The 18,174-nt window shown below is 47.0% G+C and overlaps 1 protein-coding gene across 1 annotated transcript in view; it reads right to left on the bottom strand.

Moving 5' to 3' along the window:
* Positions 1-16,943, bottom strand: part of LOC109527787 (xylosyltransferase 1-like) — a 24,644-nt gene extending 7,701 nt beyond the window's left edge. Inside the window, exons 1-10 of the mRNA XM_019889887.1 lie at positions 15,722-16,943; positions 8,721-9,129; positions 6,446-6,621; positions 6,175-6,377; positions 4,592-4,672; positions 4,304-4,520; positions 3,823-3,999; positions 2,364-2,632; positions 1,149-1,344; positions 660-996 (exon numbers count right to left, since the gene is read on the bottom strand). Coding sequence (XP_019745446.1) covers positions 660-996; positions 1,149-1,344; positions 2,364-2,632; positions 3,823-3,999; positions 4,304-4,520; positions 4,592-4,672; positions 6,175-6,377; positions 6,446-6,621; positions 8,721-9,129; positions 15,722-15,991 — 2,335 coding nt within the window. The 5' untranslated portion in view covers positions 15,992-16,943. The remainder of the gene's footprint in view (positions 1-659; positions 997-1,148; positions 1,345-2,363; positions 2,633-3,822; positions 4,000-4,303; positions 4,521-4,591; positions 4,673-6,174; positions 6,378-6,445; positions 6,622-8,720; positions 9,130-15,721) is intronic.
* Between the last annotated feature and the right edge of the window lie 1,231 nt (positions 16,944-18,174).

Here is an 18,174-nt window from a genome sequence, read left to right as displayed (position 1 = left end):
AAAAACGCCTTACTATACATGGTCGTTTTTTCGGGCTCAAAACGCCTTACTAGACATGGTCGTTTTTTTCGGCTGTAAAAACGGCTTACTATACATGTTTTTTTTTTTTTCTGCCAAAAATGCCTTACTGTACATGGTCGGTTTTTTTCGGCTAAAAAGGCCTTCCTATACATCGTCGTTTTTTTCGGCCAAAAACGCCTTACTAGACGTGGTCGTATTTTTCATCCAAAAACGTCTTCCTATACATGGTCGTTTTTTTCGGCCAAAAACGCTTTCCTTGATGTGGTCGTTTTTTTTCGGCCAAAAATGCCTTACTATACATGGTCATTTTTTTTTGGCTAAAAACGCCTTACAATACATGGTCGTTTTTTTTTCAGCCAAAAATGCCTTACTATACATCGTCGTTTTTTTCGGCCAAAAACGCCTTACTACACGTGGTCGTTTTTTTCGTCCAAAAACGCCTTACTATACATGGTCGTTTTTTTTCGGCTAAAAACGCCTTATTATACATGGTCGTTTTTTTCGGCCACATCACATCAATGGTGAAAAAAAATTTGGAAATTATTTATCTTGGTTGGTTTCGTTTTATTTAGTTATTTATTTTTGTCTGGCCTTCGACCAGAGGTGTGTCAACTTGTGCGCTGTCGTTGCATCCTGACCTTCCGTAATCGGCCGCCAGCGGCGGAACTCAAGAGGGGCGATGAGAAAGTGCGTCTGTCCAAGTGGACTCCAGCGGTTGAGGACCCGGAGGGTCCAGACGCCAGGCCGCAGCGGCGCAGCCAGCGGAGGGCGGTAGTGAGTGACGTCAGCTCCTGCGTCCACGTGGATGTCGTAGGTAGCGGCGATCACGTTTGTGGGGTCGATCCACACCACCGTCGCCGTCAGGTTGGTCGCAGCGCGGCTCCATCGCTGCACTGCTGACACCTCGTCCTCGGGCCCCAGCGGGCTGCCGCGCCGGCGGAACATTCGCTCCTTGGGGTCCCAGTCTGCCCCCACCTGCACGCGCGCCTTTTTCGGCTAAAAGAAGACGCCAACATTGGTTGCCATGCAAATTGGTTTTTGGAGCATCTTTTTTGGCTTTCATCTTTTTTTTTTTTTTTTTTTTTTTTATCAAGTCGTGTGTAATTGTGCGTGTGCACGCATGCTACCTGTATGTGTTGCAGCCTGTTGGCAGGGTTGGGGGGTTCGGCCAGGCTGAAGTGGTCCTGAGGGGTCACCCAAGTCTCCAGGGTCTCCATCCGCGCGGAGGCTCGGTTGACTGCCGTGTGGCGCACCAGGTAGCCCTGGAACTGGTCCGACACGAAGTACATATGCACGGACGTGGGGAGCCCCGTCGCCTCATATCTGAAACACGCACGCGCGCACACTGGGAGTGATGGGCAAATATGCAACCATTTTACAGCTCGCAAACAGCGCGTCTTGAGTAGTTAAGCACGAGCGCAGACTTCAGGTGATGGGAGTCATACATTTTTACAGTTGTGAAAACAGACAAGTCTTTCTTCAACACACACACACACACACACACACACGTACAGGAACCACAAGTCCCACCCAAACATTAACAAGGACTTCCTTGTCGCTTATGAGGGCCCCCAACCCAAACTCACACACACCCACACAGAAACTGAAGGTCGATTGTGCGCCGATGTGAGCAAAAATTAGCCAACGTAAGCTAACATTGGCATCAGCCAACAGACACTCAAATATCCCATGACATTGAACTCACTAGCGGAGGTTGGAGATCGCTGGTGAGTTCACTGTCATGGGCCATTTGAGTGTCGAGTCACTGATGCCAACGTAGCATTTTTTACTGCTACTTTTTAAACTGCTCTCTTGGGGAAAAAAAATCACTAATGAAGAGACTATTTGAAAATGTTGCAGCTTTTGAAATGTGGCTAAAAAGTTAAACCCCGAATAATTTTGTGTGTGCAGTCCAAAAAAAAAAAATGCATGCAAAATCGACTTGAAATTTTCAACAACCATGCTGGTCCATTTGTAAAGTACAATTCAATTGTATGGGAAAAACATTTCAAAACCATTTTTTGAAATGGTGCCTGTTGTAAAAAGTTTGATATCACTACTTAAAATGATTCATCGCAATTAGAAACATTTCTTTTGAGTATACCGTGAATTACTTTGTGGTTTTTCACTCTTCATTACATGGGAGGACTGTAACGCCCGTACTGCGTAACTCATGTCATGTTTTACCAGATGACATCACTGATTATAATCCTCCAGGGGGAAGGTCAACGTATACTCTGGTGAATATCGCAGCATTGGAAAGTCACTTAACAACAGACATCCCCTGAAAAGGGCTGTCACCATTGGTCTGATCCGGTGAGATTTGCGGCACGTTTTGGTACCTGCAGCTGTCATTGGCGGCGCGTCCCTGCAGTGAGGCGGCGGCTCGCTCCAGGCCCAAACGGGCGAAGGCGTGGTAGTGGCTGAGCACGGCGTCCGTCAGGCCGTCGGCGCTGTCCGTCTCCCCCTCGTAGATGTTCTCCCAGTATGCGCTCAGGCCCGGCAGGCCCGGCGCCGGCGACCCGAACAAGTGCGCGTCCAGCTGGTTGATGATTTCCTGGCTGATGCTAGCTTCGAACTTCCTGGCGAAGAAGGTGGGACGCGGTGTTTGCTGCCAATAACAACAACAACGAGAAGGAAGAACTTGTAAGTCAGCGCGAGTGTTGATATACCGGCCCTCATTCAATATATCAACATCTTCTGAAGGCTGCCGATACCAGCCGGTGATACTTAAGATAAAAAAGTGTTAAGTAAGTCCTCCTTGCCAGTAGTTGGCACTACACTGTGATGATTGCAGACATCTGTGAATCATCATGTGCTTCAGAAAGATAGATAGATCTTTGTTTACAGTTATCTGTCTTTGTGTTCTATTATGGTGCTAAAGTCATAATTTAGTTAAGTTAGTTTAAAAAAAATACAACTTTAATTTTATTCTACTACAGTTTTTCCTTTTGAATACAGGTGTTTATTAAAAAAAAAAAGACTACATTTGAGAAAAAAAAAAACGCACCATTTTTTTCTACCCCCCCACTATTCAATCTATACATCACAATCACATGAGAGCTCTTCATTGGCTCAAAGATAAGCTACGCTAAGGCAATTAAATTAAGTGAATTCTCCAACTCTTAATTTTTGTTAAAGGACAATGCACAGGTAGATTAATTTTCAAGTTTTCATCAGCGGGAGTTAAGTATCCCAGTGGCGCCCCCAATGGCAGGGAGTGGCGGCACGGGCCGTAACTGCAGCACTAATGACGGGTTGGAAGTCCGGAGGGGTCTAAAAATACAGCAGCTGCTTCCTGGATCAGCTGCCAGCACGCAGAGGCCTATAGCTCAGGACGCACCGCTAATTTGTCAAAGCTATTCCCGGCGCGGCTGGAAAAGTGGACGGCACAACACACGCGGTCTTCGCTAGCCGCTTTTTTTTTTACAGGCCCAGAAATATCTGAAGATGACCATCACTTGCTATTGGCATACATCTGGCGCTTGATAATCATTACCTTCTCATGACAACCTTATGCCGTCTGAAGATCATCATTCAAATGGCCACTTCAAAGCAAAATGGCAGGCTTCCTGTATCTTGTATCTTTAATTGCCCCTAAAAACGACCAAATTCATCCCAAAATGCCTGCTTCAAAGTATAACAACTGACTTCCTGTGTATTTTCAGGTATTTTACTGTAACAAATGTAAAAATTTCACCAGGATGAACACATCTGCCAAATCTGACAACTTTTAAAGTACATCAGGATTTACCACTGTAAATGAAAGACGTGTTTGTGTGTGCATTACGCGAGAGTTACCAGGAAGCGCGGCATGTCGGAGGGCTGGAAGTCGTTGGGCGAGCAGCCGCACCAATCCACGATGTGCTTGTACTGACATTTGCAGCCCAGCTTGCGGTTCCAGTTGGTCAGCCGCAGGTTGTTGTCCACCATGCTGCCACAGAGGGCGCTGTTCTCCAGCACCGTGTGGAAGAACGACTGCAGGGGGCGGCAGAGAGCGCGTGAGGCGGCCGTGTGAAGCTTAGACCGCAAACGGGTCGGTCGTCTCATTCAGCGCTTAGCATGTTGCTGGGATACGTCACTGCGTCCGCTATTTTGGACGTGGCAAATTTGCCTGTTAACTAACAAGCCAGTGGACTGGATTTCACAAAGCGACAACCGATAAAGTGCACAAAGTTGAATAGATTTGGGAAAGTGAAAAACAACAAATGTCACTTTTAATCAGACGATTAGAAATGTTGAAGGTTTACTATCGGGGAATCGGGCTATTCCCCAGCAATACCTCGGCAGGAAGCAGCGTGAAGGTGTAGAATCGCTTCAAGCCGGAGACCAGCTCATCAGTGGATCGCACCACGTAGTCGACGAAGGCTCGATTGAGCAAGAACCAGTCGGAGCCGCCGTCCACGGCGACGCCTTCCGGGATCTTGCGGTCCCCAAGCCGCCACATGTGCGTGTCGCACTCCAGGAAGAGGCGGTCCAGGCCCTGCTTGCGAATGAAACTGACAGCACAGCTGATAAGACGACGGCCACCTCAAGGTGTGGGGGGCGGGGTTTCGTGGGAGTGACTCACCGGGCATTGTCGCGGCCGTGAGACTTGATGAAGTTGAGGTGCCGATGTTTGGACAAGAAGGCCACCAGCTGATCGTTGGTCCTGAAGGACAACGCGGATGTGAGGCGACAGCTAATCGCAACGCACGACACACAAGGACGGGCCAATATCGCCTTTCACACCAAAATACACTTTGGGAGAGGTGCAACAATGAACCAAGTCATTGAAAACTAATCGATTAGCAAATCAATAGATGAGGACCATATAGGAACTCAAATGTAATCAATTTACGTTGGCGCTATTTCTGCACTGGCTGCACTGAACTTCGCTTTTAGAAAAAAAAAAATGCTGTTCATGTTAGCAGCGCTAGAAAAAAAAATCTATTTGGAAAAATGGTCTAATAAATCACTAAAATTGATTAGGTCAGCTCTACAATGTGTGTGTGTGTGTGTGTGTGTGTGTATTTTGTTTGTTTGTTTTTTTATTTTGCATGTTGATGGCAGCAAAAATCAGTTAGGTTGAGATGTTTTCAATGGTTTGTGGCATGGTGCAGTGGTTGGCTGGAGACCAGTCTGCACTTGGTCCAGCCCTGTGCCACTTTTGGTGTCGATCGACATGCGAATGACGTGACCAATCCGATGACCTGTTTTTTGTTTTTGTTTTTCCTGCCATAACTGCTACGAGCGAGTGACCAGTCAATATGGGTGCTGTGAATTTGTCCTCTGTACGCATGGGAGGGTACGGCTCATTTGCACATCATTTTGATCAAGTCCAAACACGCAATTTCCTCTGAAAAAAAAAATCTAATTTATTTGACCGATGTGAATATTTGAATTGCTGTCATTCAAAAGGTAAAAACTGTTTCCCACTATTATATTCAAATCGAAGAAAAACAAAAAAACAATTGATGTGCCAAACGTGCGTCTGCAAATTCCTGACATTGTCAAAGTGCCCTGAATGCACCAAGTGTGTGCGGGTGTCACGTGTGCCTGCTCTCCCTGAGTGTGCTTCGAGCTGTTTCATGTCACCCCAGTTGGAGTCGGCTGTCAAACTCAACACACACACACAAAAAAAAAAAAAAAAAAAAAAAGAATGATGCACATCGCATCGATATATAAATACAGGCCAGGCGTCATTTTAAAAACATCGCCAGCGCTAATGCTAACGTCAGGGCAAAATCCCAAATAAAATAAGCAAAGTCAAAATAATGGTGACGATTTTTTTTTTCCTCTCACCGCCCAGCCTGACTTCATGATGTTGTTGCAATACACCAGAGGGATCTGTGAGCTGACGTTTGCATTCTTCCGCGAAAGGAGAGCGCTTGTATCGCGATCATCTTTATGTTACAGCCTGAAATTTGAAATCATGAATAACTTTCGGAAAATAAGGTCTCAAACTCGGATCTTTCAGCATGGGGGATATTTACACACAGAAAACAGGGGTGGAATTTTAAAATTTGCTTGATTGGAAACCCCCCACCCCCACCTCCACCCCGCCCCACAGTGTCTTCAGCGTTAGCAATGGGAATGTATGAAAAGGACCCACAGAGATCACATGACATGTTGGTACCCGCGAGGAAGCTGGAAGCGACCCGCCCGGCTCACCTGACAGGGTAATCGGCGGCGCTCAGGTTGACGAAGAAGTCCCAGGACCAGTCGCGCATGTCCAGGAGGTCCTCCATGGCTCGCAGGTACATGCTGAGCAGGCTGGCCCCGCCCCAGATGGTGGCCATCCTCCACGGCGTCATGCGCACGTTGGCGTACTGGCCGGCGAGCAGCGTCACCTCGCGGTGCAGGAAGTCCGACCTCTGAGGGGGCAACATGGCCGTCAGCTCATAGTGTGTGTGGTGCGTGGGTGCGTGCGTACGTGCGCCACCTGGTCCACGTGGATGTAGTAGAAGTGCGCCGTGTGGTATATGGCCTTGAAGAGGCGGCGGAACTGTCGCGAGGCGCGCCCGTGCACCACCAGCACGAAGGCCAGACGCACCGGAGACCCCGGCGCCCGGTCGGATGCCTCCTCCTCATCCCATTGGACGTTCACACTCACTTTACCTGTCAGGGGGAGGAGTCAGTCGGTCATCGCTGATTTGACAGCTTTTCCACAAAGCTTCCTGCATTAATGTCTATCATTCACTCTAAGAGGCAAACATTTGTTTGATGAATTCGGTTCATTCAAATGCATCCACCAACTTTTTGAATGTATTTTGATTCCTCTTTCTGATTAAATCGCTGACATATTTACTTTTATCCATGAAGAAAATAAATAGCAGGGAGCCAAAGTTGATTAACTTTGGCTATGGCTCGAATTAAGCATGAAAATGACTCATTTACTGCAGTTTAAAAATTCATGAAATAATTTGACTTTTAAGAATTCTGATGCATTAATTAAAAATATTTCATAAAATGAATGCCCCCCCCCCTCCCTCTTTTTTCTCCAATGTTTGTTCATCAGTGTCGTTCGCATCACGTGACTGCAGTGGGCTTCCAGGGCGTGCACGGAGTTTGAGGTATCGTCACCACTAACTACAGGTTGGATCACTATAGGGAAGGTCGCCCCCCCCTTTCAACCCCTCCCCCCCCCAGGGTGGGCAGCCAACTCAACCTCCCCGCCTCCACCCAGCCACCACCGCCACCTCTGCCGCCTGTCCATCAAAGTCACGTCAAAGCCGAGGCTCCCACCCTGCCGGCTCCCTAAGAGTGGGATTGTTGGGGAGTGGGGGTGGGTATTCTGGTTTTGGCTTTGGGTGGGGCCTGCGATTAAAAAAAAAAAAAAAACGCTGGGCTGACATGGAAGTCATTAGTCAGCACATCCCAGAATAAGCGTGTGCGTGATGAGGGTGTAATTATGCCGGAGGAGCTCACATGCGCTCGTTCGGCTTTTCCGTTCGGACAAAGGACACGGCCGTACGAGGTGGGGGTGGGGGTGGGGGCATGCCCCCAACACAAAACGTTGGCCCGACAGAGACATGCTGCCGTTGGGTTATTTGTTGAGCTCCTCATTTGCCGACAGGCAGCCTTGTGCGAGGCTCACTAAGGACCGGTCGCCAGTCAATGTCAGGGAACAGGGGATGGATTTGTTTAATTTCCCCCCTCCCGCCCAAAAATTTCCATCCATCCATCTATCAATCCATTTTCGGATCCGCTTATCCTCACGAGGATCGCGGGGTGTGCTGGAGCCTATCCCAGCTGTTTTCGGGCAGTTCACCCTGAATTGGGTGCCAGCCAATCGCAGGGCACACACAGACGAACAATCATCCGCGCTCACAATCATACCAAGGGACAATTTAGAGTGTTCCGTTAACCTGCCACGCATGTTTTTTTTGGAATGTGGGAGGAAAGCAGAGCACCCGGAGAAATTCCACGCAGGCAAGTGGAGAACATGCAAACTCTATACAAGAAAGCCGGAGCTGGAATCAAACCCTGCACCTCTGCAATTTGAGGCCGACATGCGAACCAGTCGACCACGGGGCTGCCCCACAAATTTTGTTCAATTTTTTTTTGGGGGGGGGGGGGGGGGGGGGGGGCAGCGCAGGGAAAATTCTAAAAAAATAATTTCTTAGTTTTGTTTTTGTGGGGGAGGAAACTGGAATATGTAATGAGGAGGTTTATCTGCGTTTTTTTTAGATTTTACAAAAAATATACACGACAGAATTTTTTTTTTCATTACCCAAGTCATTGAGTGTCAATTATAGGCGGATTTTTGCTATTCACGGGCCAGCCCGCTTCCTGTCCCCCGCAAATGGCGGGCTTCCACCGACTTGTTTTCAGTTGCAATATCGTCATTCACATCTAGACGGCGGACATGGCTTGCAGCAGGTGCACTTGCAGCGGGTGCATTTGGCTCGCAGTAAGTGGTAGAATCAATTTTCCAAATCTGCTCCTGGTCTATAAATCACAGAACGGTAAGAGTCCTTCAATTAATGCTCGGCAGATTCGGATAAATTATTGGATCACAGAGGTCAAAACCACCATGGTGGCGCAGCATTTAGCTGTTATGCTGCGCCCAGGCTGCCAACACAGGTGACATCAGCCATGAATACTTTGAAAACTTTGCTATTTTTCTCCCCATTGCTTTGATGAATGTCTTTCTATTGAAATCAATTTCCCAATTCAGTAATTTGAAAGCTACTTTGCGTGTGTGCTGTTCTCACCCTGCAGGGGGCAGTATGTTGGCAATTTGGCAGGCATGAGAAGGTTGTCCTTGTGGCGGCAGTAGACATCGGCAATCCGCTGACGACACTCGCGACTTTTGGCCCGCGACAGCGCCGAGATGACTTCCTTGCTTCCCATCTCGCAATCTGACGCCGGCGACGGGGCGGCAGATGTTGTCTGCGCCGTCCGCGGTCGGCCGCCCACTCCCACGCGAGGGAGCGCGACCGCACGCTGCGCTGCTTTTGCCGGCACGTTTTGCGCTTTGGTGTCGGCGCGCCGGCGCTGCGAGCGCTCTGCGGGGTGCCCGCCGTCCACGTGCTCCAAGTCTTTGGGGACCGAGTTCTCGTTGTTGTTGCTGTCGGGGGACGGATGTCGCTTCTCTTTGGGCCGGTGCGAGCGGTAAGCGTCCTGCAGGGGGAAATAGAATTTCTGGATTTGTTTCATTTCTGAATCCACTTGAAGGAAAGCAGGTTATGTTGATTTGGTAGGTCAAACATTTTCATGGGCCAATGTGACCTTGTGTATGTTTAAGCATTCAAAAAAAAAAAAACTCAGATTAATTTTTTTTTTGAATGATGTGTTTCTTTGGCTACTCGAAAATCCCAGAAATACATTGAATAATATTTTGAACAAATTGGATCTACAGAACTCAGATATCTTCAATACCTTCCTTCACAACAATAATAGATGACCTTTGACCCCAGCTTTGCAGGTGTCACGGAGGTTCACTCAATGATGACCAACTTTCGCCACATGTGGGTGCGCGCTAAACCACGTGACTTTGGGGTCTATTTTCGTCCCCCACATGATGCCGATATCTGTTTTGAGTGTCGGTCGGCGTGTTAAGGACAACATGCGTGACACGCGCAACCACGCGCATGCACACGCACGGGGGCGTGTCCCCCACGGGCCTCGACACCTGCGCCGCACGCGAGCATTCATTAAGTCAAGAGCAACCTCAGCTCGGAGGAATAGCGGGTAGGGCAGAGAAAAGAACGCGGAGAAGGTCTGCCTCACAGTCCAGAGGTTCTGGGTTCGAATCTGCCATCTGGTTTACATCTGTGAGGTTCGCAGGTTTTTCATTCCACATTACAAAAGCATGTTGGCTGATATATCCTCAGTTTGCAAGATGGCGCCGCTTCGTCATACGCTGCCCCCGCTGGTCGGAGGCCAACACTAACACACACACACACACACACACACACACACACACACACACACACACACACACACACACACACAAAGCGCCTTAAGTGAGAACAGTCGGGACATTGACGTCGGTTGAGATGTTTGGCTCAAAAACGTTTCAGCCACAGCGGCCTCGGCGCCGGGTTTGCACGACTCCAACCAGCATCTCACGCGGCACCCTCGCACGCAAAATAGAGCAGGCGAGGAGAAAATTTGTGCTTATGTACTGCAATTCATTTTATTTATCACAGACAGTTGAGCCAGCTCGTTCAGAGATCGGATTTTAAAAAGTTCATATGTTGCTGTTGTGACTTTTGTCTTTTCCTGTCGGGGGTCACCAAAAACAGACAAGTCGAACCCTATCGATGGCGTGGACGTGTCTATTTGATTTTCAGGAGGTGGGCATCGAAGAAGGTCTCGGCCAGTTTGTCTGTCAAATCCAGTTTTGTGATGTATGTCGAGTGCCACGGATGATTGACGGCATCCGATAAAAAGCTTTACTCTAATCTGATTGCCATGGATCAATCATTGCACGTTTTTTCTTTTTTCTCTTCTCACCTCCACAACTCAATGAGACGGAAAATACTGAATTTTAGTTTAACACACACACACACACACAGACACACACACACACACACACACACACACACACATACACACACAAAGCGCCTTAAGTGAGAACAGTCGGGACATTGACGTCGGTTGAGATGTTTGGCTCAAAAACGTTTCAGCCACAGCGGCCTCGGCGCCGGGTTTGCACGACTCCAACCAGCATCTCACGCGGACGCGCACCCTCACATGCAAAATAGAGCAGGCGAGGAGAAAGATCTTTCGGATCACTTTGCGGCCATCTGGACGGCTTTTACTGTCTAAACCGGGACTGGCATAACTTGCAGGTATTTATTTATTTATTTATGTATTTATTTATTCGTTTAACCCGACAGACAGATCAGATCATGATACGTAAAACAAAAAAAATATATAAACTATATACGCCAATAGGATCAATTTCAATGCGGCATATTTCATTATTACAGTTTATAAACAAACCAGTTATTTGCGCCTCTGAACTTTAACCGCAGCTGTAACAAAAAGCTTGGACTGAACGAGAGCCCGGAGTGAACGAGATTGCATTATTTTTGCAGATCCCATCAGTGACATCACTGATCGATCGGCAAATTATGACGTTACAATTTATCGGGCGTAAAATGCAAAATATCTGCCAATGTGATCCAGCTGATGAGATCTGGGTCGAGTCAAGACACGGCAGTCAAAGATGTTCTGATTGGTCAACGGGGACCAGCATGCACATTTTCTTTTTCTTTTTGTTGTTGCTGAGATGACAACAACAGGACTCGCTTTTGAAATTGGGGTGGGGGGTGGTCGTTTTAAGCGTCATAAACAACTTTGGTCATTGTCAGGGCATTGATGGACAAACAATGGAATGGTCGCATATCAATGTCAAGGCCCACGTGCGAACAAGAATTTGTTGACGTTGGTGTGAGAAGACTGCGATCACTGAAAAGTTCTTTAGTCATCCACATGTTGTGGCAACTGGTCCCTGCAGGGTCAGTGTGGTCTCCGGTCCACTGTTGCCGTGATGACGCAATCCTTAAATGTGCCTGGTTATAGGTTGGCAAGCGGGTGGTGGGCGGTGGGTGGGGGGAAGATCCTGAGAGAGCAAAACAAAGGCCAGAGAAGGCTTTCGGATCACTTTGCGGCCATCTGGACGGCTTTTGCTGTCTAAACCAGGACTGGCATAACTTGCAGTTATTGATGTGAATTATTTATTTCTTTATTTAACCCGACAGACAGATCAGCTCATGATACGTAAAACAAAAAAAAAAAATCTAAACTATACAGTATACGCCAATAGGATTAATTTAAATGTGTCATATTTCATGATTACAGTTAATAAACAAATCAGTTATTTGTGCCTCTGAACTTGATTAAACTTTAACCGCAACTGTAACAAAAAGCTTGGACTATTAACAATGGTCACACACAACGTGCCCGCAGTGAACGCGATTGTGTTATTTTTGCAGATCCCATCAATGACGTCACAGATCGATCGGCAAATTATGACGTTACAATTATGACATTACAATTTATCGAGCGCAAAATGCAAAATATCTGCCAATGTGATCCAGCTGATGAGATCTGGGTCGAGTCAAGACACGGCAGTCAAAGATGTTCTGATTGGTCAACGGGGACCAGCATGCACATTTTCTTTTTCTTTTTGTTGTTGCTGAGATGACAACAACAGGACTCGCTTTTGAAATTGGGGTGGGGGGTGGTCGTTTTAAGCGTCATAAACAACTTTGGTCATTGTCAGGGCATTGATGGACAAACAATGGAATGGTCGCATATCAATGTCAAGGCCCACGTGCGAACAAGAATTTGTTGACGTTGGTGTGAGAAGACTGCGATCACTGAAAAGTTCTTTAGTCATCCACATGTTGTGGCAACTGGTCCCTGCAGGGTCAGTGTGGTCTCCGGTCCACTGTTGCCGTGATGACGCAATCCTTAAATGTGCCTGGTTATAGGTTGGCAAGCGGGTGGTGGGCGGTGGGTGGGGGGAAGATCCTGAGAGAGCAAAACAAAGGCCAGAGAAGGATGATCGGTCCACGGGGTAGGTAAGTTGCCATGCTTGGCCGGGGGCGCTGTCACCGAGACGACCGAGAAATAGCTTCCAGTGACCTTTCATGACGTCACTCTTCACGCAGATTATGGTCTTTGCCTTGGAATGATGACTCTGACCTTATGGGGCCACTTTCAATTAACTATAGGCCAGTTTCAAATTTCCCGTTTATTGCAAAAATTCTTGAAAACATTCGTAGCGCAACCGCTTCATGATTTGAACCGTTTCAGTCAGGGTTTTAAGGCCCACCAATCTGGTGACAGGTCGGTGACTGAAACGGCCCTTGCTAAAGTGACCAATCATCTTCTCCTAGCTATGGACTCCGACACTCGAGGACCCACCGTGTCATTTATGGTAATATGATTTCTGACTTTTGTAATGTTATATGTGGAGTTCCACAGGGATCAGGACTTGGCCCTCTCTTGCTCAGCATTTACATGCTTCCGCTCGGTGACATAATATCTAAAAATAACATTAGTTTTCACTATTATGTTGACGATACCCATCTATATATGCTCTTAAGAGAAATACTAACCGCCGCAGTTGCTGTAATCTCGATAAAACTGAGATGATGGTGATTGGCCCTGCTCGGCACCTATTCTAAGGACACTAGTCTCAGCCTCGATAAATGTGCTATGTGAAACGGCCCTTGCTAAAGTGACCAATCATCTTCTAGCTATGGACTCCGACATTCGAGGACCCACCGTGTCATTTATGGTAATACGATTTCTGACTTTTGTAATGTTATATGTGGAGTTCCACGGGGATCGGTACTTGGCCCTCTCTTGCTCAGCATTTACATGCTTCCGCTCGGTGACATAATATATAAAAATAACATTAGTTTTCACTGTTATGTGGACGATACCCATCTATATATGCCGTAAGAGAAATACTAACCGCCGCAGTTGCTGTAATCTCGATAAAACTGAGATGATGATTATCGGCCCTGCTCGGCACCTATTAAAGAACACTAGTCTCAGCCTCGATAAATGTGCTATTACTCAAAGTGATTCAGCCAAAAATCTCGGTGTTCTATTTGAGTCAACTCATCAAAACCAAGTAACTTTTGATTTAATGCAATGACAAAAATTGCGAACAAGGACGTTTCTTCCACTCTCATTCAGAGGATGATTTGCCAGTGTGTCAAACAGCCACAGTATAGTGCTAACTACTCCATAGAAGGGCTTACTCAAAATCCCATTTTTCTTGCCTCAAGTATCGGTGGCTGGTATCAGCGGCCTCGATGAACACCCGATACCTCCAAATCAGGCAGCTGTCGGCCCAAAACCGATACCCAATATCATTACTCACTCATTCCAACAATAAACAAACAACAGGCTGATCATCAGTCAGGGTACAAACAGACAAACAAGAGAGTGGTCGCCAGACTCGCAACACAATGTCAGGGCACACATAGAAAAAAACAATGGACTGGTCACCACATCAAATCAGACCCAGGGCATATATAGAAACAATGGACTGGTCGCCAGTCAATGTCAGAACAAGTCAACAAACAGCAGACTGGTCGTCAGTTAATTCCAGTCCACAGAGAGACTAACAATGACTGGTCGCCAGACACTCAAATGGCACATGGAGACAAAGAACATCTCGACGTAACAGCACTGAATGAATCTTACATGTCAACACCAGGAAAAAAAAGCACCTGAGGCCAGAACCACTCACCTGTGAGGCAGACGCACTAATCACTAGCGCAACGTGCCGCCCAAGTCAACCGCATGATAGAAATTGTATGTTTCAAAGGTCTCCAAGAAATCCCAACCGCACCTGACATTTACGGCCCTTCGACGACAAATGGGCGTCATGTTCATCTCTTGGCTGAGCAGCTCACAAAGCATCATGAGAAATTGGCCATTCTTTTAAGGACCACGTGTGCACCATTTTGTTTAATTCACCGGTAGAACCGACGTGCTTTTCACCCCCTCGCCTCAAACTTCAGACGGCCGGCGTGTCTCGCCTGCCACGCTTTTACAAGTCACATCAGTCACTCACACACACACACACACACACACACACACACACACACACACACACACACACACACACACACACACAAAGGGAAGATGAGAGGGAACGGGCTGAAGCGTAATGACAGGATGTCAAAAGAGATGGCAGCCCCACCCTCGCCTTCTTCACCAAAACCAAACAAGAAGCAACGACGCAAAACCGCAAGACTTCACTCTTCACCTGGGAGGGACTCCCGGGCGCGCTGGGAAATCCTCCAGTTTGACTTCAACCCGCCAGCTTAATGCTAACGCACAATGTAAAACACCACTGACGAGCTAAGTAAAATTAGCATCTCCACAATATTCTACTCGTTAGAAAGACAATCATGATATCACTAAATCAAATTAAAATAATTAAATTTGTTTTTTTTTCTTGTTCCCAAAACATGTCTATTAATAACAATGTAAGAGCCTAGTAACTTTCCGAACACCGAACAAAGAACTTAACATCAACTTTCCAAAAATGCTTTACCACCTTGCTTGATAAATATGATTTTTTTTTAATTAACGTTACAATGGATTGTCACTATCAAATATTTTTAGTAATCTGATAACATTTTAGTTTGCATCGATGCAGGGGTGTCCAAATACGGCCCTGAAGGGCTGCTTTCCTCCATTTTTTAGATTAGGGGTGCCCAAGTTCGGTCCCCGAGACCCCTTATCAAGCCTGTTTTATATGTTTCCTTCCTCCAATGCACCTCACTCAAATGATCAAGATCGTATCAGGCTCCTTGCTTGGTAATGAGCTGATCATTTGAATCAGATGTGTTGGCCAGGGGGAGACATCTAAAACAAAACTCGTTTGACAAACTTGATGACTATAGTTTTTTTCAGTAACTTCAGTATGCATTCCAAGAACGAAAACATTTCCAGAAAAAAAATGCTGATTTATGCCAATCGGCTATCATTTGAATGTCTTAAATCCTCATTTGCGCCTGTCATGGTGTGTTAATGAACCATTTTCCAACCGACGAATGGGCTCTCCTTCAAGCTGATGCCACGTTAAATTGCTTCTTTTCTGACTGGACTTCAGCTCGCTAGTTGCAGATGCCAAAGCACACGTAGCTGACACGCGTCCAAACACACACACGCACACACACACACGTTCATCCATCCATCCAGCCACATGGACAAAGAGCGGACTTACGACTCGGAGCTTGTCCCTCCCGGCGGCCTTTGACAATTCACTTCTCCGCTGCAGTCCGCTCCTGTGCAGCTGCCCGTCGGCTTTTTCGGGGATGACGGCTCGCTTCTCGCGGCCGTTTCGCTCCCCCCCGGACGAGCCGTCCAGGTTGCTGAAGTTCCACACCAGTAGAGTCTGGATGAGCAGCACGGCCAGCGCGGCGGCCGCCACCGCCGACCGGGAGCGGAGGCGGAGGCTGAGGGCCAGCCTGCGCGGACACACGTGAGCCTTCATGGCCGCCTGGACGCCGCTTCAAGAGCGGCTGCTGCCGGCTGGGACGACTGGGGGACGACCGGGGAGGAGGGGAGGGGAGGGATTTTGGCACAGGGGGGGAAAGAGGAGAGCGCGTCAGGCGAATGCCCTCGCGTGGCCGCCAGAGTCAAGTGCTCTCGAACGGTTCCCAGTAACTTGCACCACTTATCTCATGAATGCATGTTCACGTCAGCTGCGGTGCATTCACAGAGTTTGTCCTTCCTTTGGCCGCGCTGACAAATGAGGCAGGTCGTGTGTAAATTTCTTCAGGCACAAGCCCCAAAAATACAGTCTAAAACCCTAACCAGTGCTTTGAGCGAGCACTTCTCAATTTTAGCTTCAAGCCCACATAGTACACTCTCTTGTTGTATTTTCTCTTGTACTTTGCCATACGAATCCTCTAGTAATTCGGATGTCTCAACTTAGAAAAAATATATGAGGATTTTTTTTCTGCATGCGCAAAATTTATTTGGCGTGTACGCCTACATGAACGCAGTAATCATGCTTGTAACGTAACACGCTAACTTCAAAATATAAACCCACCAAATACACTGTCGACAATAGCCTTACTGTGCTTTTATTTTGAAGTTGGCTTTCGTGCTCGTGTGACAGCTAGCCTGACTTACCTTTCGACATTTTGGTTACCTTTTCACAGCTGTGCCATAACACAGTTGCTTGCTCATCAGCAGTACAACGGCATAACGAAATATTATTCAATTGCTGATTTAGGACGCTAAGAAACCGCAAGTTAATTACGGCGCCATTGTATGATACGAAACTGTCAGGGCTAATGAGAGTGTAAACATTGAAATCTCGGCGCTGAGAACACTTGAGGTGCATTCAAATGCAGTTGGACATGTCCAAATCGGACAGATAAAATGCAGTTGTTTATTTATGAATTCTATACTTAATTTTCTGTATTCTATCCATCCATTATCTGAACCGTTTTATCCTCACGAGTGTCGCGGACGTGCTGGAGCCTATCTCAGCTGGCTTTGGGCAGTAGGGAGAGTACATCCTGAACTGGATGCCAGCCAATCGCAGGGCATACATAGACAAACAATCATTCACATTCACAATCACACCTCTGGAAAATTTAGAGTAATCAGTTAACTTACCGTGAATGTTTTTGGAATGTGGGAGGTAATCAGAGTACTTGGAGAAAACACACAAAGGCCTGGAGAGAACATGCAAACTCCACACAGGAAGTCCGCAGCCATGACCTCTGCACTGTGAGGCAGGCGCAATAACCACTTTTTACCGTGCCGCCCTCATCTATAAACTATTATATATTTACTTATAAATTAACGTAATCATCTGTTATTCCTCATCGCCGAGTTTACCTGGCAACAGTCAAATAAGGAGTGGACCTTTAATTATTTTTTTCCACTGAGAGCACTGACCCTAATAAGGTAAAAGAAGCTTTGTGTCAGAAAACACAATCGTCAGTCACCACCAAGATGGATGGCGACATCTCGATTTACCTTGTTATTTAAATGTCATCTTTACATTTTAAAAATGAAAACATTAATTTTGCAAATTAGAACAACTGCATATTTAATGTTTTACTTTGACTTCACAGTGACTGTGACGGCCAGTCAGCGATTGTGGGTGGGTCAGATGTGGCCCATGGGCCATACTTTGCCCACGCCTAGTCTATAGGTAGGTGTTGGCCGTACACACCGGTATGGTGGCCCCAGGCCAGAGTACCGATCTAGTTAGGATGCCTCCTGGACACCTCCCTGGTGAGACGTTCTGGGCACATCCCACCTGGAGGAGGCCCCGGGGATGACCCAGGACATGCTGAACAGAACACCTGAGGATCATCCCGGATGAGCTGGACGAATTGGCCCGGGAGAGGCAAGTCTGGGCTTCCTCGCTTAGGTCCTTGTCCCTCCCACCTGAAAATCCCCGGAAGAAAATGGGATGTTCGATGTGGGCTCCAAGAAGGATTGTTGGTGACTGTTGTGTCTCTTGTCCAGCCTAAAAAAAAATGTGTTAAAAAAGACCCAGCTTCTGGCCTTAAAAAATTGCTCGTCAAAGCTCAAAAGACAGATTCAGGTCACAATGTTAGCAAAAATGTACTTTGTTTTTGTTTATGGAATTGAATTGCAACTACTTTTCCTAATATGTTTTTTTTTAACATGGCATGAATATCAGTCCTA

This window comes from Hippocampus comes, unplaced genomic scaffold, assembly GCF_001891065.2.
Source record: "Hippocampus comes isolate QL1 unplaced genomic scaffold, H_comes_QL1_v1.1 scaffold326, whole genome shotgun sequence".
NCBI classification, from domain to species: domain Eukaryota; kingdom Metazoa; phylum Chordata; class Actinopteri; order Syngnathiformes; family Syngnathidae; genus Hippocampus; species Hippocampus comes.
The sequence above is the reverse complement of the archived record's forward strand: the minus strand, read 5'-3'. Positions and strand labels throughout refer to the sequence as shown.